Source organism: Ursus americanus, chromosome 7 (assembly GCF_024610735.1).
Source record: "Ursus americanus isolate L20-20 chromosome 7, mUrsAme1.1.p, whole genome shotgun sequence".
In the NCBI taxonomy this organism is placed as follows: Eukaryota; Metazoa; Chordata; class Mammalia; order Carnivora; family Ursidae; genus Ursus; species Ursus americanus.
Window position 1 is genome coordinate 55,973,641 of NC_142133.1, and position 22,918 is coordinate 55,996,558.

Sequence of the window (22,918 nt, forward strand, 5' to 3'; positions counted from 1 at the left end):
TTATATTGTTTACATTAACTGCCTGATCCCACAGGAAATTTAGTTAGTAACTCTGGAATAGTCCCTACTATAAATAAACAAATTTGCAGAGTAAATTCTACCTTAATCTCTTGTGAGTTTGCCTGCCAAGAATCAGCTTCCATGTGTCTAGTCAACCCTTGGGCCAGTTAAGGGCCGGAAAGCTGGGCTACGGGTCGCAACTTCACCAAGGAAATGCCAACAGCAAGATTTCCTGTTGGAACCCCACAGAGTCTTCTGCAGGCGATTCCTTGGTCTCACTGTTGCCTTGCTCCTTTTTCAACAGTGCCCTTCCTGTTCCATTTTGTAGCGTCTTGTTATTTACATATGTGTTGAGGCAGTTACTGTAGGTTGGATCATTTAACAGTCCTTTCGCACAGCCTCCTAATGAGGCTGGAAAGCTACCATTCAATCTTCAGCTTCCCCTGCAGGTAGAAGTGGCCAAATGAATGTTCCCGGCCAGTGAGATCTACATGGAAATCCCCAGGAAGGCTGTCCCTTCTGAAACAAGGCAAAGCCTCCTAAGAGGGAGAAAGCCTTTTTTCTTCCGTAAGCATTCCTCCTCCAGCCTGCCTGGCTTGGACGTAAGGCCCGGAGATGAGGTGGCCTCTTCCAACTGTGTGAGGAGACATGCACGAGAAGGCTGGCGTGCCACGCAGAAAAATAAGAGTCATACCAGACCTGAGCTACCTATCTTCAGATTCCTTGTGTTTGAGACAAACTCTCACCCGTTTTAAGTGTTTCCACCCCAACAAAATCCTCTTCTAACTTGTCCCCCTAATAAAGCCCTCAGGAGAGAGAACTTGCTTTATCTTTATATCCTCAATACCCTGTTCAGTGGCTGCAAATAGTAGGCATTCAACATGTTTATTTAACCAATTAATAAATTTGCTCTTCATTGGAAGAAGCTAGGACAAAACACAAAACCATAATTTAGGCAGAGAGTTACTTATTTCATCAGTGACCAAGATAAACAAAGAATAGAAAAAGCAAATTAACAGGTCTAATTTCAGATTGGCAAAGCAGTAACAAAGGCACCTTTGCTTTTTCTAAGAAAGTAATTTAAATCCTCTGCACTGAGTAACAATATTCTTCTTAGTACTACTGGTAATAGTAGCAATAAGAATAGCATATGTGTATTAACTCAAATATTAATTAACACAGAAAAAACAGGAAAGAGGAACTATTAACCCTGCTTTTTTTTCAAAGATTTTATTTATTTATTTGACAGAGAGAGAGACAGCCAACGAGAGAGGGAACACAAGCAGGGGGAGTGGGAGAGGAAGAAGCAGGCTCCCAGCAGAGGAGCCTGATGTGGGGCTCGATCCCACAACGCCGGGATCACGCCCTGAGCCAAAGGCAGACCCTTAATGACTGAGCCACCCAAGCACCCCAACCCTGCTTTATAGCCAGGGACACTGAGGCACAGAGCACGTGGCTACCTAGGGCCAGAGCAAGGATACTAATCCGGGCTACCGGACCAGAGCCTGCCCTCTTAACCACGATATCGCACTAATTAAATAATGGAGGAAAACTGAAGCACAGTTGTTCACCTAAAAGTCAATTTTTAGTTAATGAGGAACATACTTTTCAAAGTAAGCGTTTTTAAATCCGAAATACTAGCTCCTCGTTGTGCTCCAGTTGATTGCTTAGACGCCCAAAGCATTAAAAATAATGTTTCACTCATGTGTTTTAGCAAACCAGACTTCCCCAGCAAGGTCTGTTTCCAAGGGTGACTTTCCAAGGGAGGATACACTCAGCCAGATTTAATGGTCTGGAAATTAAATGGTCTAGGTACTGATTTTACCCCCAAGGCAGGTAAAGCAATACCCCACGCCTACAGCTGCTATTTACTCTCAGATTAGCCCACTGACAATGGCAACTGGATAAATGCAGCGTTTAATTATGTTGTAGCTCCTTACACCTTAGGGAGGGTAACTAAGGGAGGGCCCAGCAGTAACTCAAGTCTCTCTCCATAAGCCTAACCTGTTTTTTCCTACCCAGTAAATCTATCCTCCCAGCTTCCTCCAATTATCTTCAAAGGGTTTGTCTCTGTATGTGTGTGAAGGGGAGGGGGGGGGGAGCTTTTTCTTCTCTACCCTGTGACAAATTATAGACCCATAGTTGAGCTTCCTAGTAAAAAAGGTAAAATAAACTACAGGTAAAAGGGAAAATAGGGAGGAAAATATCTTCTCTGATATAAAAAATTGAAATAAAAATTACTATGTAAGAGGGAAAAACATTCAGAGTTTGTGCTGTTCGGTGCATCATTATTTTGAAATGTCAGTAAGACCTTAAAGGTTTTCTTTCTTTTTTTAACAGTAAAAACATTTATAGGGCACTGGGATTCCCGGTATGGCTACTTTTCCTATTTTATTTGCAAGTTGTATACATTATCGAGTGAGATGTTAAAAAATATTTTTTGAGTTTTTGAAAATGTTGTCTAACATAACTGAAAAATTCGTAACATATAAGAGAGTATATTTCGTAATATACAGTTGACCTTTGAACAACATGGGTTTGAACTGTGCAGATTCACTTATACGTGGATTTTTTTTTTGCTACAATACGGTCCTGTAAACGTATCTTATGATTTTCTTAGTGACGTTTTTTCTCTAGCTTCCTTTATTGTATATAAGAACACAGTATGTAATACATGGAACATACAAAATATATGTTAATCGACTGTTAGTGATAAGGCTTCTGGTCAATGGTAGGCTATTCGTGGTTAAGTTTTGGGGGAGTCAAAAGTTATACACAGATTTTTGACTGCGTGGGGGTCAGCACCCATAATCTCCGTGTTGTTCAAGGCTCAATTGTACATCATTTGTCTTTTCTTTTTCAAGAATGTGCACCACTCCATTTGCCAGTCTAAGACATTCCATTTTATAGGTAAGGAGAAGGAAAGAGGGAAAAGTAATGGCCAATTCCTTTCTTACTTGTTACCGATCGGATTCTTAGCAGCTGCCTCTTCTTGGATTTCTTCCACAAAGAAATGATTTTTCTAACTGTCAGTTACCTGGCCGATTGCAGATACTTCACTCATAATAAACAAAACCACACTTTGTGTCAAAACCATCACTTTTCTTTAGCTATTTGTTCAAGAGCTATGTGAACCCTAAACTGTAGTCGGGCTTCCATGGAATAGTCTTTGTAGTTTTTTATGTTGTCTAGGTTTTTTGTGGCGCTGTCATAATCTCCTTTTAGATAGTGAAGAATTCCTAGTTCGTAGTAAGTGTACGGCACCAAGTAGTGGTCGTATTTTAACAGTTTCTCCTTGTGAATGACCCGATTAAAGTAATGCTCAGCTGTGGAATATCTGCCCAAGTGTTTCAGGCAGAGACCTTTCAGTAAATTTAACAAACTGATGTCATCTGCGCCATACTCCTTATTTGGATTTTCTCGTAAAAGGTCTTGTCCTCTGTTAATTATTGATAGCCAGCTTGAAATAAGGTCTAGTTTTTTGCTCATGACTCGGAAACCGCTCCAGGCGTAAAGGAATTCCAGAATGGGCTGTGCCGTGAACCAGCCTGTAGTAGTGCCGTAGCGCTGACCCTTCTCGGCAACGAACTTTTCTATTGGCACGGAAGTCCCCAGGATTTTGATTCTCAGGCTCTCCACTTTTAAGAAGAGAGAGGTTATGTCCTCGCTCCCTGATCTGACAGAATCCGAAGGAAGCAAGGCGAGTAGCATAGCTTTACTGTACACGTATATTGCTTTGGACCACCTGCTGTGCTGATACAGTAGATCGGCATAGCGGTGAGCCTGCCTCCAATTCCGCAGAAAAATGTGGCACCACATGAGTTCCCAGTAACAGAGGTGCTGAACCTGCTTCCACTCATTTTGAATGAAAATGCACTCCTCTAATACTAACTGTGCATTTTCAAAATTTCCTTTCAGCATACTAAAACGTGCATGAAAAAATTTAAGTACGACACAGTTGGGAAATTTCTGGAGATAGATTAGGAAGAGGTCCTCTACAGCAGCATCGTGACCCTTTTCAACACCAACAGCTACATAGATATAACTGTAATAAAAGAGGAGAGTCAAAACACTTAAGATATTATTTATATGGGATTCAGATGCACTCTCATAAAGCAAAGCCAAGCCCACCTCTTTATCACCGGAATATCCAACAATATTGAGTAGTTTAAGGGTCTTTGGTGGCACAAGCGATAATATCAGATTGAACGCTCCAAGTCCAAATTTTACTCCTCCAACCAGGTGTCGGTAGGTTTTGCTCTGGTTGTGAGGTATCTGTGTTAATACTTGTTGACAGTCTTTGTATATTTGATAACTTAACCCGATGTTGATTGCGCTTTTAAGAAAACCAAACGTACTGTCATCCTGTATAAATGTTACAGTGGATTTCAGAATCAGACACTCAGCATAGCAGACTTCTGCATGCAGTTCCTCTTCTTTGATAGCCTTTATTCCCTGTTTACTCACTAGATGAGAAAAACTGGTCATCCTAGATTTTCTTCGGAAACTGTTACAGGTTTTCAAAGCTTCCTTTGTGGCAGTCATTCCAATCTGTAGGTCCAGTGGATCAAAAGTCAAGATGGCCTTGACAACCATTAGGATATTATAAATTAGAGCATGGTATATGCTGTTTTTCGACCACGGATGAATGAGGTCTATGGCCTCTGAGAATCTGTTATTTAGAAATAAATACAATCCCGTTGTGCATTCTTCCAGGGAAGATGTTAGATTCATTGTTGTTGCCGCAGGGATAACTTCATAGGCGTCTTCAAACTTGTCCTCATCACTTTCTGCCTTACTTAGAGTAAATGATGTAAAGTTATTCCCCTTATCGTGTTCTCTTTTACTTAGAGTCAATGACATATTTGCTTCCCTACTTTAGAGACGGGCAATATCTGAAGGGGAGTGATGCAGCCGCAATGAGGGTAGCTCCTGCTCTCCCGACTGGGCTCCCTTCTTCTACAGCCTGAGGTGTCGCTGTTACGACGGAGGCCGACAAGCTAATAGTGAGGGTGCAGCATTAGGGTAGTCTCACCTATTCCAGACAAAGGGGGAGGAGGAGAAAGATAATTTTATTTACCTAAGAGGTATTTCTGAAAAGTTCAAATCATTTGTAATGCATAGAAAACATGTGAAGTAAATCCTTTATAAACAAAAAGTTCTTTCATCAATAATTCACATTTTCAGAAATGTTGATGGGGGAAGGCTTATTCCCTTTAAAATAATTTTTTTTATTTGAATATAGTTGACACACTCCCTATTCTTCCCCTCCCCCCCAAGTTTTATTGAGATAAAATTGACAAAACTGTAAGTTATTTAAAATATATAATATGATGGTTTGGGGGGGATGAGAACATTTTTCTACTCTCAGAAAATTTCAATTATACAATACAGTATTATCAACTACAGTCGCCATGTTATATATTAGATCCTCAGACCTTATTCATCTTATAACTGAAAATTTGTATTATTTTACCAACCTCTCCCTACTCCCCGCCCCCCAAGTCCTTGTTCTTAATATTCCCATAAGGGGACTTTTCTGCTAGAGGAATACTCTGGGCTCACTTCTGGCTGGGAGCTGATAAAAGAACCTGGAAGAGTGTTGCTCTGTGCCTTCTGAATTCCTCCTTTTGGAATTGGCCTATTCAAAGTCTGAAACCAAAAACCAGGAAGAGTTTTCCGCTCTCTAGCTGTGCCTGGGACCAGGAGAGTAAGTGTTTAATCAGGGGTGAAGCATCAGTGAGCCCACTTGGCAGCACATCACATCTGAAATCACAGTAACTTAATCAAAAAGGTCATATTTTGGTGTCCTTCTGCCTCTTGCATCTATATCCTGTTGGTTCTGAACTCAGGCAGGAAAAGGCATGTTATTTATCAACTCCTAAGGCCATCTCCTCCTCCTCCAAATCTTGTATGCCCTCTTTAGATGATTGGTACCATCATCCACACTAGATCTCTTTTTTCCTCCTCCTATATCCATCAGTGACCAAACCCTGTCAGATCAACCTTGCTGAACGCGGTACCTCTCTGTTGTCCTCCGAATCACCCTGGACATTCTTCTTTAACAAGGTTATAATATGGTAAAATGGTATAATATGGTAAAATGCACAGACCATGAAGTTAGACTGCTTAGGTTTGAATCCTGTGGAGACTTGCTTGGCTTTACTGTGCCATTGTTTTTCATCTGCAAAGAGGGAATAATAGCACTTCTACCAAAGACTGGTTGGGAGAATTAGGTAAATTAATATATGTAAAGGGGTCAGGACAGTACCTGGCATCCATAGTAAATACTCAATATATTATTCTATACACATCTCCCCAGAGTCTGGCATATAGCAGGTGCGTGCCGAATTGTTTTAAATGAGGTTTGGGAAGCAGACTGCTGTGTGTAGGAGTCCCACAGCTTTTGGTGATAGAGGTGGAGTCATTCTATCATTCTTTTGCTTAAAATGTTCTATACAAAATGTCTTCTTTACCTCTGTCTGCTTGTCTACTTTTAAAAGGATCAATCTAGTGGGGTGCCTGGCTGGCTCGGTTGGTAGAGCATGCAACTCTTGATCTCAGAGTTGTAAGTTCAAGCCCCACGTTGGCTGTAGAGATTACTTAAAAAATATAATCTTAAAAAAAAAAAGGATCAGTCTAGTGAGAATGGGTTAGGGAACACTAATACTGAGCCGGGAAGATCAGTCAAGTAGGGGCTTGAGGAAAAGAGAGAGGGAGAAGTTGAAGGTACAGAAAGGACAATTCAGCGAAGAAGAGAGGGATGCACAGAGCACAGGTGCAGGGAGGAAAAGCCTTGAATGAGATGAGGAAAAAGCCCTCGCACTAACAGGGAAGAGCCTTCCTTTCTGTCATTCATTTACTACAGATTGAATTGAGCTCCTTCAATCTACTGAGCACTGTCCTTGGTGCTGGGGATACTGTAGTGAACAAAACAAAGACATGGCTCCCGTGGAATTGGTTTTCTTAGGGGAGGGCCATTCTGGCAGGGAGAGGAATGTTGTGATAGGGAGGGAAACAATAAATAAATGAATAAATAACATGTCAGCAATTGATATACCGCTATGAAGAAGAATAAGACAGATTAAGACAGAATAAGGAATTTCAAGAGCGACGGTGTGTGAGGTACTTGCTATTTTATGTAGGATAGTCAGGGAAGGCCTCCCCAGTAAGGTGACATTTGAGAAGAGATGTAGAAGATGTGAGAATCTCTTGATCTCTTCTTTCAGTCTAAGATAAGTGAACATCCTATGTGTTCCCATGATGCCTTGTGCTTACCTCTATCCCAGCACTTGCTATATATATATATTTTTTAAACATCTATCTTTTTTTCTGCATCTTTTATATCTATCTTCATCACCAAGTACAATGACTGGCACTTAGTCATTAAACTAAATTAGCATTTATTACATGGCCATAACAGTTTTCAATTTACATATACTAAGATAAATTCAAGATGAAGTAATCATTTAACTGTTAAAACTATGAGACTCAGAAAAATATAACAGTGAATACTACAAAGAATCAATGTCCTTAATATAGTAAGAGATGCTAAGAATCACTAAGCTAGAAAAACACCCTGACAGAAAAGTTAACAAAGGACATGAATGCATTGCCAGTAAGCATAATGTTGAATCTCATTGTAAATAACAAAATGCAAATTAAAAAAATAATATATTCATCTTAAAAATGAAATTTGGCAGATTAAAAAAATTCATCCAGTGTTAATGAAGGTTCAGAAAACCAAGTGCCTTTGTGGACTTGGTGCGGGGTGTCTAAGTGTCTGCAGCCATTTTGGAGAGCTATTTGGCAACATGTTTTAAAAGCTTTCACATTTTTTTAATTTATTCATTTTAGGGTGGGGGGAGAGGGAAAGGGTGAGAATCCTAAAGCCAACTCCCCACTGAGCATGAAGCCTGATGGGGGCTGGCCTGTGGGGCTTGTCATGAGGCTTGATCTCACAACCCTGAAATCAAAAATCAGTCACTTAACTGACTGAGCTACCCAGGTGCCCAGCTTTTACATTTTTTTTTTTACACTCTTTCCCCAGTAATTTCACTTACAGAATTATTCTAAGGAAATAATCGGGGATATACATAAATATCTGTAGAAGGTATATATACTTCAGCATTATTTATAATACAGAAAATGAAAATAATTAAATTTCTTACAACAGTGGATAGTGATGAAATGGAATACTATTGCAAACATTATAATGTTGTAGAATATTTAATGACCTGGGAGATTGTTTATGGTGTAATTATTTATGGATTATGGATAACATTTATATTCTTTATTTAACAACATTTAGTAAATTTTGAGCGCCTACTATATGATAAGGACTATGCTAGGAACTAGGCATACCATAGTTAATGAGATCGATTTGGACCCTGCCCTCACAAAATTCACAGCCTGGTATTTGTGCTATTATAATTTCCACAGTCAACATGTTACTTTTTTTTTTTAAGATTTTATTTATTTATTTGACAGAGAAAGAGAGAGAGAATAAGCAGGGGGAGCCATCCAGGCACCCCTCAACATGTTAGTTATAATCAGGAATAAAAAGTCTAACTTCTGCAGGCTTATGTAATTCTCATAACTGGATGAGGCAGGTGTTATTGTCATTTCTCTTTTATGTATGGGGAAATTGAGTCCAAGTGAAGTTGAATGACTTGCCCAAAATCATAGTTGGTGTGTGTAGGGAGAATAGGATTCAAACCCAAGTGGTTGGACTGCAGAGCTCACAGTCATAGTCAATAGTCGTCAGTACGGCATGAGCTAACGTATTTGTTTATTTATTTATTTATTTATTTAATCTTATTTAATTTTTTAAAATTTATTAATCTCTACACCCAACGTGGGGCTCAAACTCACAATCTCAAGATCAGGAGTCACATGCTTTTCTGACGGAGCCAGGCAGGCGCCCCAAACTTCTTTTTTTAAAAGAAGTCATTTGTGGGCGCCTGGGTGGCTCAGTTGGTTAAACATCTGCCTTTGGCTCAGGTCATGATTCTAGGGTCCTGGGATTGAGCCCCATGTCAGGGTCCCTGCTCAGCGGGAAGCCTGCTTCTCCCTCTGCCTCTCCCCCTGCTTGTGCTCTCTCTCTCTCTGTCAAATAAGTAAATAAAATCTTTAAAAAAATAAAATAAAATAAAATAAGTCATTTGGCAATTATTTATTGAACATCTACTTTGTACCTGGCACCGTTCTAAGATGCTTGGTCTACAGCAGTGAACAAGACAAATATTTTACTGGGAAAGCTAAACCATGTAGGATTATTGGTTTTTTTCATTCTGCTTTCCTATATTTTCCATTTTCTACAGCAAAAGTAAATTATTTTTATAATTTAAGAAAGTTTTTACATTCTCAATTTAATATTACATGGATAATTAATAATCTTTTTAAAAAGATTTTATTTATTTATTTTAGAGAGAGAGCACACAGAGGCAGAGGGAGAAGCAGGCTCCCCACTGAGCAGGGAGCCCAACATGGGGCCCAACCCCAGGACCCCGAGATCATGACCTGAGCCGAAGGCAGATGCTTAACTGACTGAGACACCCAGGCGCCCCTGTATAATTAATAATCTTATCCATATAACCCAGTGGAATACTTGAGCTAAGTACAGAAGAACATACAACACTGCTGTCCAAAGTAACTCAAAATTTTGAATTGGATTATGATTATTAACTTTGAATCACTTTTCAAAGTATGCTTGAACATGTAATACATGGATGAATACAAATGAGACAACAAATGTCTTAAACATTTAAGTGGTTTTTCTAAAACCGAGTAGTAAATTGTAGAGACAGGATTCAATTTGAAGTTCTGTAAGTCCCAGGTCCTTGCTCTTTTCATTAACTCAGACTGTATTCATCAAAGAGGTAGCTGGATGGCCTTGGGCAAATAATTTAATTTCTCTGATTCTTGAAGAGATACATTTAAGCTAAGCTTTTAAGTATGAGGAGGACTTTCATAGGTTGGGCTGTTCATAGGAACAATCGAGGAATATTAATATTATAAGGATAATGGCATAAGGAAACGGGGAGAGGTTTGTTCAAAAATGAGCCGTTTGGTTTTATTTGTAAAGTGAAAAAAAAAAGAGTTAACCTATGTAAAATACTTAGTATAGTGTCTGGCACATAGTAAATACTCAGTGAATACTAACATTTAGTAAGTTAATTGGGGGCTAGAGCCCTCTTTTGAGATGAGAGAAAAATGAGGTCTAGAAAGTTTGTAAACATCTAAGATAATATGATTAGTTAATAATAAAGATGAGAAATATGTTGCCTGACTTCCCAACTCAATACTTTTTCCAGTTCACCATATTCATGCTGGAATATGGCTGTAAACATGGGTTGAGACAGTGATCACGGACTGTGGGGAATCATACTACATACCAATGAGGTGCAAATTGCTGGGGACTGTTTTTCCAAAGAACACACAGGTGACCATACTCAGTACTATCTCAAAATTATATACTAATTGGGGTGCCTGGCTGGCTCAGTCGGTAGAGCAGTGACTCTTAATCCTAGGGTCATGAGTACAAGCCCCACACTGGGCATGAAGCCTAGTTAAAATTTTTTTAAAAATTAAAAAATCATATACTAATTATAAATGTTATATCTGAATTAGTAAAAAGTTAAAGGATATTTTGAAAGAATTAAATTTTATATATTCTGAAGTTTGTGTGTGGGGGGGTGTATAGGCTATAAACGTGCTTCATTAAAGAAGGAAACAACATATTGCTAAATTGACCCTCAAATATGGTATCATTTCACGTTCCCATTAGTGTGTATAAGTGCCAATTTCACTGCACTCCTGACAAAAATAGCATGTTGTATTAATTTGCATTTTTAGTAAGGATAGACATTTTTTTTTCTTTGTGGTTCTTCTTGTCTGTTTCTGTGTTGTTGTTGTTGTTGTTGTTGGTTTTTTTCTATTTTTTACTGGGTGAAGTCATTTTCTTTTTTTTAAAGTAAGCTCTATGCCCAAGGTGGGGCTTGAAGTCAAGACCCTGAGATCAAGTCACATGAGTCACATGCTCTACCGACTGAGCCAGCCAGGAACCCTGTCATACTTTGTTCTTAGATAGAGATTCCAGACTCTTGGATTTTGGGAACAAGGTAGATCTGAAAAATACTGGGGGGTGGAGGGCACGAACTTTTTCCTCTCAAGAAAACATGAAGAGGAGTGCCAGCCTGGCTCGGTCAGAGGAGCATGCTGACTCTTGATCTCAGGGTTGTGAGTTCGAGCCCCATGTTGGGTGTAGAGATTACTGAAAATAAACAAAGGAAGAAAAAGAAAACATAAGATTTTTAAAAAAAAATTACTCTTAGCATCCTTTCATTAAAAGGGGGGGGGGGCTAGGTGGCTCAGACAGTTAAGTATCTACCTTCGGCTCAGGTCATGATCTCCAGGTCCTGGGATTGAGCCCCATATTGGGCTCCCAGCTCAACCGGAAGTCTGCTTCTCCCTCTCCCTCTGCCTCTCCCCTTGCTTATGCTGTCTCTCTGACTCTCAAATGAATAAATTAATTTTAAAAAGGGGGGAACATTTTAAAAAATAAGACATATTCACAGAATAAAAGATGGTTCTTCCCAAGAAGGAGTGGTTGGCAATAGTTCCTATTTTTCTGGAATTGTAGATATTTTTTTATCAACGTTCTGATAGTCCTTGTGGCAAGATTTGGGTACCACTGCATCACCATGTTACAATTCTAGGGCTTAGTCTCATTTGAAAAATGAGGTAGTTAAACTAATGATTTAATATATTTCCTCATTTATCTATGTGTTTCCAATCACTTCTTTCTTTTTTAAAAAAAGATTTTATTTATTTGAGAGAGAGAGCACGAGCTGATATATCTATTTGTCATTGGCTTGGGAATAGGTTTTCTATTTGCTTTTTTAAAAAAGGTATACTTAATCTCATAGATATTAGCTTCAAAGGGACACCTGGGTGGCTCAGTCGGTTAGGTGTCTGATGCAATTTTAGCTCAGGTTATTGGATCTCAGGGTCATGAGATCAAGCCCCAAGCTGGGCTCCAAGCTGGGCATGGAGCCTGCTTAAGATTCTCTCTCTTCCTCACCCTCTACCCCTCCCTCTCCCCCCCCAAAAAAATTAGCTTCAAAGACTTAGCTTTGTAATAAAAAGCAACAACTTCCCCATTGCTCATGAACATGTATCTCTCCATTTCATAGGCAGATGCCTTTGCATAGAACCTTTAAGAAGGTTTCAGCATTTAATTTTGGGATTCCTGTAGATTCACTTTTCATGAAGAAGATTTCTTTTTCTGCCTTGTTGCTTTTTATAAGTGTCAGATTGTTTTTGTGTAGATAGGGTCAAAGAAGAAAAGTGCCAATTTCACTTAGAAGTCAGTGAGTGAAGAGACAAAGATGTCTTGGGAGTGGCCACTTAAGGCTGGTCACTGTGTTTCAGGGTCTAGTCCCCAGCTTTGCAGAAACAAAACTTCATTTTTTTCAATGTACCCAGGTCATATCAAATTTTTAGCAACTGACAAAGGTTAGTAAAACCACTGCTACTCCCGCTCCTCTTCATCCTCCTAACAGCTAACATTTATTGAGCACTCAGTATGTGCTAGACGCTGGGCAATGTTAATTGCTTGATTTACCTCATCTAAGCCTAACAACAACTCTTTGAGATGGGTACTACTATCAAACCCCATTTTGCAGGTGAGGAAGCTGAAGTACCAGGAGAGTAACAGCTTGGTCAATGGTAGGCAGCTATTAAATAGTGGAGCCAAGCTTTAAACCCAACTGTCACACTCTATGAGCTTATGCTCTTAATCACCGTACTATACCTACCCACCGTAATCATTATACTATACCATACTATACTATACTATACTATACTATACCTTCCTAAAAGTATATACCACCTGTTTTAAGGAAAGAATTCATGAACAAAAATCATTTTTATTAATTTACAGTAGAGAATATTCATTTCCAGGGATTAAAAGATCAGTATCAAAACATCAAATAAGAGAAGTCAATGGTCTTGAGCAGTAATCTTTAAGTACACCTGAGGGCTGGCTAATAACATAGGTTGTCTCCTAAGGTAGTGCTGAATGAACTGCTAAACTCTGTCCAAGCCAGTCTAGCTCTCTCTAGTTAAGACAAGCTTACCAAGTCCCTTTCATTAATATTCTTTCTTTAGATAAGGAACAACATAATTGAACTGGGTTTGATGGTTTTGCAGTTTCACAGTTTTTAATACAATCAGGCATTCCTCAGAAGGCCTACTTCTTCCTAGATTGTCTTATACTCCTCAACCACCCATTTAGGTAATATTTGTATCCGTGGATCACTCTTGCATCACATTTTCACTCTTCCTAGTTTCACTCTTTGAGGTTGGTTAAGGCACTGGCATTCTTTTTTTTTTTTTATAAGGATTTTTATTATATTATGTTAGTCACCATACAGTACATCCCCGGTTTCCGATGTAAGGCTCGATGATTCATTAGTTGCGTATAACACCCAGTGCACCATGCAATACGTGCCCTCCTTACTACCCATCACCGGTCTATCCCATTCCCCCACCCCCCTCCCCTCTGAGGCCCTCAGTTTGTTTCTCAGAGTCCATAGTCTCTCATGTTTCATTCCCCCTTCTGATTACCCCCCCTTTCTTTATCCCTTTATTCCCCTACTGATCATCCTAGTTCTTATGTTCCATAGATGAGAGAAATCATACGATAGTTGTCTTTCTCTGCTTGACTTATTTCACTTAGCATTATCTCCTCCAGTAAGGCACTGGCATTCTTTAACTGCTCCTCTCCCATCCCCATCTCCATACTTCAGTACTGATCATGGTCCAGTACTTGGCTAATGGAAAGTTAATTTCTTTATACAATATGAAAGAATTATAAACATGATTCTGAGAATTTTTCCTTCCTAGAATTTTGTAAGAGCATTCTAGAGGGAATTGAAGATTATGAAATGTTGGGGGAAAAAAAAAGCAAAGTTGTAGTTGAATATAGCTGTTTGGATGGATCCACAGTACATATATATACAGCACATAACATAAATACATATTAAAAGACTATTTACATTAAAAATAGATACATGTACAAAAGGTCTAAATTTGTTTTTGTTTTAAGGTTTTCACATACAAGCTAAAATAGTGACAATGATTTAAAACTGAAACTAAAATGGAGAAGAAAATAAGAGAAAGAGTGAACTTTTTCTTTAATGCTTCTCTGGAAAAACTGAATCTAGAAAATGCAGATAAATTTTGAAAGCTGCTGTAAAAGGATTAAGGATTAACCCACCCTCTCCTAAACTAATAACATAATCAATATTTAACAAGAGTAATATATTAAGAATTACTTAACATTTCATATTAGGAATTCTTAGAATATTTGTTGAATTAAGGAGCTTTTATATTCCGGTTGAATCCTGGAACATGATCTTAATGTAACTCACAGTGCTAGAGGCAGAAAGTTATGTGGCTGAAAATGATTTCAAAAGAATCAGTGGGAATAAAAGTACTCTGTACAGTAATATCTCCCTGATTTGGACTGACATTTAGTGAAAAGAATTGGTTATGTGTTCTTAGAGAAAAAGTGTTCAGTACAATAGAGTATGGAAATACTATGTGGAACTATTGTTTTTTCATGGTACCTAGGATAGCAAAGCCCAGCCTAGAATTGTCCCTCCTCTAATAGAGATAAATCACCTGTAATTAGCTTATCAAAGCCCCTGTCTCTAGAGAGGTAGACAAGCCAGTCAGAATTTACCCCTTTTCCTTTGCTGTGCTTGAAAGCAGTTTGTTACAAGTTGGAAAACTGCTTCTTTTCCTATTTTTTACAGTATTATATCCTTCAAAATTCTCTTTGGTACAAAAGACTTTGCATTCAGAGACAAAAAACATTTATTGAGGCCTAATAGTATACTAAGTACTATCTTTCAATAAGTTACCTATGCTTTGTGCAACAGCACTTTTCATAAGTTCTTTTTTTTTTTTTTTTTTTTTGAGAGGGAGGGGAGGGGCAGAGGGAGAGAGAGGATCTTAAGCAGGCTTCTCACCCAGCGTGGAGGCTGAGGTGGGGCTTGATCTCACAACTCTGGGATCATGACCTGAGGCAAAATCAAGAGTTGGATGCTTAATAGACCAAGCCACCCAGGTGCCCCCGTAAATTCTTAATAGAAGAAAGTCAAATTAGTGAGCCTTTACAGAATTGATATTCTGTCTTCCAGCAAGTATATAAAAAGATCTTTATCATTTAATCCTTTGAGAAGAACCCAGTTAAGTGGAAAACAAAAATCAATAAAACTAAAGGAGAACGGGGATGCCTGGGTGGCTCAGTGGGTTGTGTCTGCATTCAGCTCAAGTCATGATCCCTGGGTCTTGGAATCAAGTCCGGCCTGTGGCTCCTTGCTCAGCGAGAAGCCTGCTTCTCCCTCTGCCTGTGGCTCCCCTGCTTGTGCTCTCTCTCTGACAAATAAAATATTTAAAAAAAAATGAGAACAAATATAACATATTCTATAGAACTTCTGTTTTCTTGCTAGAATTTTTTTGCAATAGGTGTATTCTTTCCATAATTTGATCAATCTGAAAAAAACATGTATGAATTTGTAGCATTGTCAAGAGAGGATTCATACTTCTTTCATCAACTAAGTCTCCTTTCTCCTGTACTCTGTATCATACACCTATATACATCACGTGAATTTACACAAAAGAAACATAGAGATACAAATATCTAAGGATTTCATCTTTCATGTGCAACAATTCCAACTCATATATTCCAAGTATTTATGGTGTAATGTCTTTTTTTTTTTTTTGTGGCTGGTGAAAAAGAAGTTAAATCTGTATTTGTAGACTTGGTGTTTGGCAAATACATTGTATAAAATCAAAACCGAAAAGTACAGCATAGGAAATATAGTCAATAATATTGTAATAATGTTGTATGGGTGACAGATGGTGACTACATTTATGGTGAACATCCAGTAATGTAAAGAATTATTGAAAGACTACGTTGTACATGTGAAACTATTATAACATTGTCAACTATACTTAACAAAAATAAAAAATAAAATCAAAACTGAATTTTAAGCGATTCTATCTAAAGAAAAGGTTTACATTTATTTTATATAGAGAGTGCCTGAGCAGCAAGGCCATTACTCAAAGACAACTTAAAGTCCCAGTCTTCAGGATATGAGTATTAGTGGATGAAATGTGTTACTACAATACAAAGCAGAAAGCACTAGAAAGGAAGCACAAGTAAATAACTCTGTGCTTCAAATGCAAATAATTTCATAATTGCCACTAGCTAGAAGGCTTTAAGGACTTAGGGTTTTTGCATAATTTCATTATAACCGGAAAACGAAATAAAACTCTATTCCTTTGTCCTCCAGACTCCCAAGAACTCGTACGGTTTTGGTGAAAATTGGTTCTGAAGGGGCTGGAGGGTCGTGCCGTCCCTGTGGGCGTCAGTCCTTTTGAGGCCCAGGGTGCAGTGACCACTACTCAGAACGGCGGGGTTCGTGGAGTTCTCACCCTGGCCAAACTCCCGATTACCTCTGATGAGCCCCAAAGGTTGACTGAGTAGCAGTCTAGGCCAGGTCCCCCAGCAGAAAGGCGGCGGCAGCAGCAACATCAGCGGTTAAATTTTACAGCCTTTCATAAGGCTGGTCTAATGTACCTGTAGTAAGATTACTAGAGCTGAAGGTCCCTAGATTGGGGGAAATAAAAGAGGGGGAGGGAGAAGGGGAGGAAAATGAGGAGGGTACAGGAAAGGGGGGAAGGGAGGGGGCGGGACACCGCGGGGAAGTCCACGGGTTTACAGGCGAGGTCTAGCGTTCCCATGGAAACGTATTCCTCCGCCCGTTCCCAGTGTCTAGCCTTTTCAGTTCCCTCCGCGCCGCTTCTCCACTGTTTCCGCCCAGCTCCTTTGTGCCGCGCAGAACGTCGAAATGACGCATGCGCAGGGAGACGCAGCCGCCGCATATATAAACGCGAACCCAGACTCTTCCTTGTAGTGCCGTCGGGACCGTTGGCCACAGACAGGGTTTTGCAGCTTTTGTATTACACGCTCCCTGGGCACTGCGAGCTGAGAACGCCGAGCTCGCGGGCCAGTCATCATGTCGCGTTACGGGCGGTATGGAGGAGGTAAGAGGCCGGGGCCCGGTAAGGGACGTTGCTGTGGATGTAGTGAGTATTGCGAGGCCGTGGGGTTGGCGCGGCGGTTGGGAGACGGTTATTCCGCGTGCGTAATGGCGGCTTCGGCGCACACCATACGAAGCCTGAGGCCGCGGGGGCGGGGTATCGAAGGCAGCCGGGGGGTGGCGGGTGCAGGTCTGTGGTGGGTTCTGTATTCATTCTTGGGCGATTTCGTCTCCCGCCACAGCCCAAGGCAGGCCCACGATCACTGTTTCCCTGTTGCCCTTCTTCGAGCCGCCCGCCTGCCCCCCCACCCCCCCGCTCTCGGCTGCCATTTTGCGCACATTGACGACCATGGTGGCGCATTTCCTTGGCGCTTTCCCGCCACTTTAGCAGACAGATCTGGTCGCAGCCGTAGAATCCGGGTGAATTTGAGACTGAACAAAAGTGTGGCAGCTTCGAGCTGCGCATTCTCGTCAGACAATCGGTCGAACTGAGGAGTGGGAATGGAGACATAATCTTTTCGTCTGGCGGCTGGTTTCTTTTCTCTTTTAGCTTTTTCGAGCGCGGTTTATGGCTCTGGGGCGGGGAGCTGGAGTCTGGGCGAGCCAGCGCCTGGGGCGGTTGCCGCGGAGGACGAGAGCCGGCGCAGCCCCGTTCTCCCGGTCCGGCCCCTGCCGGGTCCCGCCCGCCGCCGACGCTGCCGGCCCGCGCGCTCCCCGCGAGCCCGGGGCTGCCGGGACTCGGGGGCGGGGCCGGGGCGGGGCCCGCCCCACGCCTCGGAATATCCTACCACGTGTCTGTGCTTCTGTTTTGGAGGTCGTTTCCCTATTAGAATGTAAAGATCTTTGTCATACGCCTAGCTTTTCAAAATGAATGGGCTTTGCTGGTTTTAAGGCTAAATTAAATCTTTGATAAACGCATTAAACGTGCTTTGCACAATCTTACGGATGGCCCGTTTGGGATACAGAATTCACTGAAACTTAGGCAAAATATTGCATAACATGCATTATTCTATTTGCGTTTTTAAACAGAAACCAAGGTGTATGTTGGTAATCTGGGAACCGGTGCCGGCAAAGGAGAGTTAGAAAGGGCTTTCAGTTATTATGGTCCCTTAAGAACTGTGTGGATTGCGAGAAATCCTCCAGGATTTGCCTTTGTGGAATTTGAAGATCCTAGAGATGCAGAAGATGCAGTGCGAGGCCTGGATGGGAAGTAAGTAGATGTTGGTTATGAAATTGACGTTTATTAAAATATCCCTGTGAGCTGGGTAGTGAGGTAGGTAATAAGGTTGGATTCTGTAGTCTGGAGGAGACAAGCAGCTAACTTAATTCTATATATTTAAGATATGAAGGGGGTGCAAATGTGGAGTTGGAAGGGTTTATAAAGATAGCTGAAGTTTGTGAGGGAAGAGTGGTTGGAAAGTTCTAAATCTAGAAGTGGTGTATTCTTTTAGCATTAGAATTTTGTTGATTTTCTTTTATAGGGTGATTTGTGGTTCCCGAGTGAGAGTTGAATTATCAACAGGCATGCCTCGGAGATCTCGTTTTGATAGACCACCTGCCCGACGTCCCTTTGATCCCAATGATAGATGCTATGAATGTGGCGAAAAGGGACATTATGCTTATGATTGTCATCGTTATAGCCGCCGGCGGCGAAGCAGGTATCTATTTTAATGAATGGTTGGTATACTAGTTAATCAAGTAATTTTTTTATTAGCAAGGCAGATACTAGTATTTTTCTATAAACTTGAATGTTAATTGTACAGGTGTATTTTACAATTTTTGTTTAATTAAACAAATGTTAATATATTAATAATCAACCTGGTCAAAACCTTTCAGGTTTCTTCGTTTGAGTCAGTCGCCTTGATTCAGAATGTCACGAGCCTTATGATATCATGCTGAGGCGCCTTGCAAATCCGACAATTAAGATCCTCCTAGACCTTGAGGTGATCAGCATAAGAGGCCAGATCCCCTCGAGTCATCTACACCTAGCTTCACCTTATTCTTTAAAGGGCAGAAAATTTGAGACGGTGATCGCCGTAACAGTAAATTTGGCTTACAATTGGGGCCCCCTCCGGTTTAGAAAGAGGAACACCAGATTGACCACATTCCCAACTAGAAAAATCTTCTTGCGTCAATCAAGCCTCACCTGGCTCATTTGGCTGTCAGTTTGATCGTCGTTAGATTGAAGAAAACATCTAGATGCAGCGATCGGCTATAGATACTTCTAGATCGTCTAGATCTACTAGACCATGGGCCAAAGAGGGTCGACCTGCAAACTTGCAAGGTTTATTTTAAATACACATTATGGTGTTTTATATTAATGTAATTCTAAGATGTAATTCAACTTTTAACAAATCTTTTTTTAGGTAGTAAAAAAAAAAAAAAAAAAAAAAAGCTAATAGGCCCAGAGTTTGTTTCCAAATGAGATACTAAATTTAAATAGTTTTGAGATTCGATTTCAGCAGAGGCACACAAACTCTAAAAACGAGTTACCATCTAACATTTTGTTTTTTTCTAACTTAAAAAATAGGTCACGGTCTAGATCACATTCGAGATCCAGAGGTAGGCGATACTCTCGCTCACGGAGCAGGAGCAGGGGAAGGAGGTGAGAAATACTACTTAATTTAAGTTTTAACAAGTGGTAAACTTTAATTGGACATAAGACATAAACTTTGATTTATTTTTTAGGTCAAGATCAGCATCTCCACGACGATCAAGATCTGTGTCTCTTCGTAGATCAAGATCAGCTTCACTCAGACGATCTAGGTCTGGTTCTATAAAAGGATCGAGGTATTTCCAGTATGTAACACTTTTTTTCCCTTATTTGTATTTGGATTGTCACGTCTTAATGACTGCACTTTAAGACAATTAATGAATGTCTTAAAGACATAATTGAAATGGATTGCTTCAGAAAATATTTTGAGACCTAAAAGTTGAATTTATACATGACCTGTAAATGGATATTACTTAATTGTACAGTTAAAGAAAAGCCCAATCAAAGATTTTTAAAGGGTTGTTTGAGAGGTCGTGGTAGAGGATGGTCCAAAGCACAAATCCTCAAGTCATTCTAGTGAACACTGTGGGTAGACACGTTGCTGAACTCTAGAGCAATATTATGTCTGTCTAGGTAAATGATGCTACCTCTAAAAGATGATAGTTGCTTGATCTCATAAGGAGGCCGCTTAGAACAAGGAGGAGACTTAGAAGCAAGTTGGAAGAAAAGCTTCTCCTTCTTGGAATGATGGGAGGTGAATTTGAGATCATAGAAAGTTGTTTAGAGTAGTAGTTGTATACATGTGGGTAAATGTGGCCTGTTTTTAACCTGAGACTTATACTGAAACGTAAGAAGTTAAGAACCTTAGTTGTTTTTACTCCCTTTGTTAGAAGTCCTTTAAATGTGGTAGAAATGGGTAAGATTCTGGAAAATGAGAAGTTGACAGTATTACAGTTGAGTCACTAGTAGGGAATGCCACTGGGAGTTAACTACTGTTAAATAATAGTACAAAATCTTCAAACGCAGGGATTCTAAAATTTGCAGTCCAGTTGAGGAAGCTCTGACACTCTAGATAAATGCATTTTATTTGACTACAGGACCCCCCAAACGTATGTATTTTAGAGCCAAATTTAGCTTGGATGACAAATCAATAGTCTTGAGCATGAAAGCTTGTTGATACAAGAATAATAAAGTTCTAAGACCCAGTTGTGACTTGATACTGCACTTACCACCAGAAGAATGGAAATATCCGTTTAGGGATCTGTGTGATGTTGGTTTGATTCTTCTAAGATAAAATTAAACCAAACCATACCAGTCTTAAAAACATTTTTTTATTTGTTTTGGATACTATACTCTTTAAGAATGTCATACCTCTGTACAGGAAGTTTGACTATCAGCCCAGCTCATTGAGATGATAGAACCAAACAATTGACGCGGTGGTTCTTTATTTTGATATCAGAGCTTATTAAAAGTATAATTTGTCCAGTCTTAGGCCGATACAAGGAAAGAGTTGTGTTTTGCTAGTTTTTTTTTTTTTAATACTTCATTAAAAAAATTTTTTTAAAGTAACCTTTACACCCAGCATGGGCTCTAACTCCTAACCACTGAGATCAAGAGTTGCACACTCTACCCACTGAGTCAGCCAAGCGCCCTGTGTCTTGCTTAATTTTCGTTTCTCTGTTCTTAGTTTACCTAATAAAGTGCTCAGTAGGTGTTGAAAGAGATTATTCTGTGAACTAATTGGTATAATTGTTTTTCTTTTTATTAAGATCACGGTCGAGATCAAGATCAAGATCCAGGTCTCTTTCACGACCAAGAAGCAGGTAGGGTAAAAATCTGATTAATGCTCTTCTAGTATATGGCACCAATATCCAAAGAGTTCAAAGTGTTTTGAATTTAAATTTCAAGTGTTAACTTTAAGCCAAGGTGTTAGTGGAACACAGTACCTCATTAGTAAACCAAACTTCTAGAACTTAATTTATATGTGGCTTTTTGTGGCTGACTTCCTGGACAAGGAAATGTCAAGCTATGGTGAAAAAGCAGTTTCTGACTTTGGGGTTATATGAAGAGGCCTTGTTAGAACTGATGGGCGCATGGAGAAGCATTCTGAGAGAATTGTGCTTAAAGCAGAGTGTAAAGATTGTGATACAGTGAAGCAGTTGACTCATTTTATGAACAGTTGTTGGAAGATTGGCTTTTGTTTGCAAAAACTGGTAGGCTCTTTTTCAGTTTAACTGTGGCCTGACCTTTTAATTTTAAGCTCAGGGCAACTTGGGGGTTCATTTCATGATACTGTGATTATAAGAAAGGGATTGGTTAGTACTTTTTCTTAATAGAATTTCTCATGTTTTGACAGCCGATCAAAGTCCAGATCTCCATCTCCAAAAAGAAGGTAAGCTAAATAATTTGTTGCCAAATCTTAACTGTCAAGTGTGGCCTCTGCAGAATTTGTTTTGCTTACTGCTTACTTTTGCAGGCTTTGAGCTCTTTGGAGAATTGGTGCTATATATATTACTAGATACTAAGTTTCTTAGGTGATTGCTTTTCCCGCTTCAACATTAGCTTATATTTTTGGTGGATGTTTAGTCATAAAATGTTAGGATGATTATTAAGATGTTTAGTGCGGTGAACCTTTAACTGTATAATTTCATGTTAAGAAACCTGCTTTTTCCTCCACGTGGGACAGTCGGTAAATGAAGTACCCACATGAAGGAAAAATGTTTAGGTTGAGATCTTACAGCTAAAGCATTATCTTGCTTATTAGTTGATACCTAATGATCAAAACCTCTCAGAATTTAAATAGTTGTCTTGCAGTTGTAGCAAGGAGGCAATTAAATCCAATCTTAAGCAGGGACAAAGGATTTGTATGTAAATCTTTGATTTCTGCTAAATAGTACCTTTGGCCACCTTTGAGTTTATGGAAATTGAGTTTTGCCCTGACATGTACATGAGAAGAGTAAATTTCAGTAAATACTAATCAGTGCCGAACTTAATGTTTTTCTTTTTAGTCGTTCCCCATCAGGAAGTCCGCGAAGAAGTGCAAGTCCTGAAAGAGTGGACTGAAGTTCTCAAGTTCACCTTTTAGGGAAAAGTTATTTTGTTTACATTATTATAAGGGATTTGTGGTGTCAAAGTGTAACCTAGGAAGGGTATTTCAACCATCTAATCAAAATGGATCTGGATTATTACTCTGTAAATTCACAGCAGTAAGATAATATAAATTTTTGTTGAATGTATTAACATCCTATGGTCTGAAAATGTGGGTTTTTATTTGGCACATTTAAATAAAATGTTTCTAACTAGA

General features: G+C 39.6%; 1 protein-coding gene and 1 pseudogene across 5 annotated transcripts; one reads left to right on the top strand and one right to left on the bottom strand.

Moving 5' to 3' along the window:
* Positions 1-1,252: 1,252 nt before the first annotated feature.
* On the bottom strand, positions 1,253-16,765 carry LOC123799814 (tetratricopeptide repeat protein 39B pseudogene; annotated as a pseudogene). Its single transcript, XR_015725281.1, has 2 exons — positions 16,534-16,765; positions 1,253-5,035 (listed from the first exon to the last, which is right to left on the bottom strand). The product of XR_015725281.1 is annotated as a tetratricopeptide repeat protein 39B pseudogene (transcript).
* Positions 16,766-16,959: 194 nt separating this feature from the next.
* SRSF7 (serine and arginine rich splicing factor 7) lies at positions 16,960-22,918 on the top strand. Of its 4 annotated transcripts, none has more exons than XM_045809038.2 (8): positions 16,960-17,124; positions 18,150-18,330; positions 18,602-18,778; positions 19,651-19,725; positions 19,809-19,919; positions 21,384-21,437; positions 21,971-22,006; positions 22,623-22,918. In XM_045809038.2, the coding sequence occupies exons 1-8, from the start codon at positions 17,097-17,099 to the stop codon at positions 22,675-22,677; spliced, it is 717 nt and encodes a 238-aa protein (XP_045664994.1). In that variant the 5' UTR covers positions 16,960-17,096; the 3' UTR covers positions 22,678-22,918. The 4 variants fall into 4 exon arrangements, with proteins under 4 accessions (XP_045664994.1, XP_045664995.1, XP_045664996.1 ...); XM_045809039.2 differs by having other exon boundaries at positions 19,809-19,910; XM_045809040.2 differs by lacking the exon at positions 21,971-22,006.

What these genes read in the sequence shown, in the direction of transcription:
- SRSF7 (XM_045809038.2), top strand. Translation starts at nt 17,097, where the DNA reads ATGTCGCGTTACGGGCGGTATGGAGGAG. An exon ending in GTGCGAGGCCTGGATGGGAA is followed by an intron (nt 18,331 to 18,601) that starts GTAAGTAGATGT and finishes TTTCTTTTATAG; the next exon opens with GGTGATTTGTGGTTCCCGAG. An exon ending in AAAGGATCGAGGTATTTCCA is followed by an intron (nt 19,920 to 21,383) that starts GTATGTAACACT and finishes CTTTTTATTAAG; the next exon opens with ATCACGGTCGAGATCAAGAT.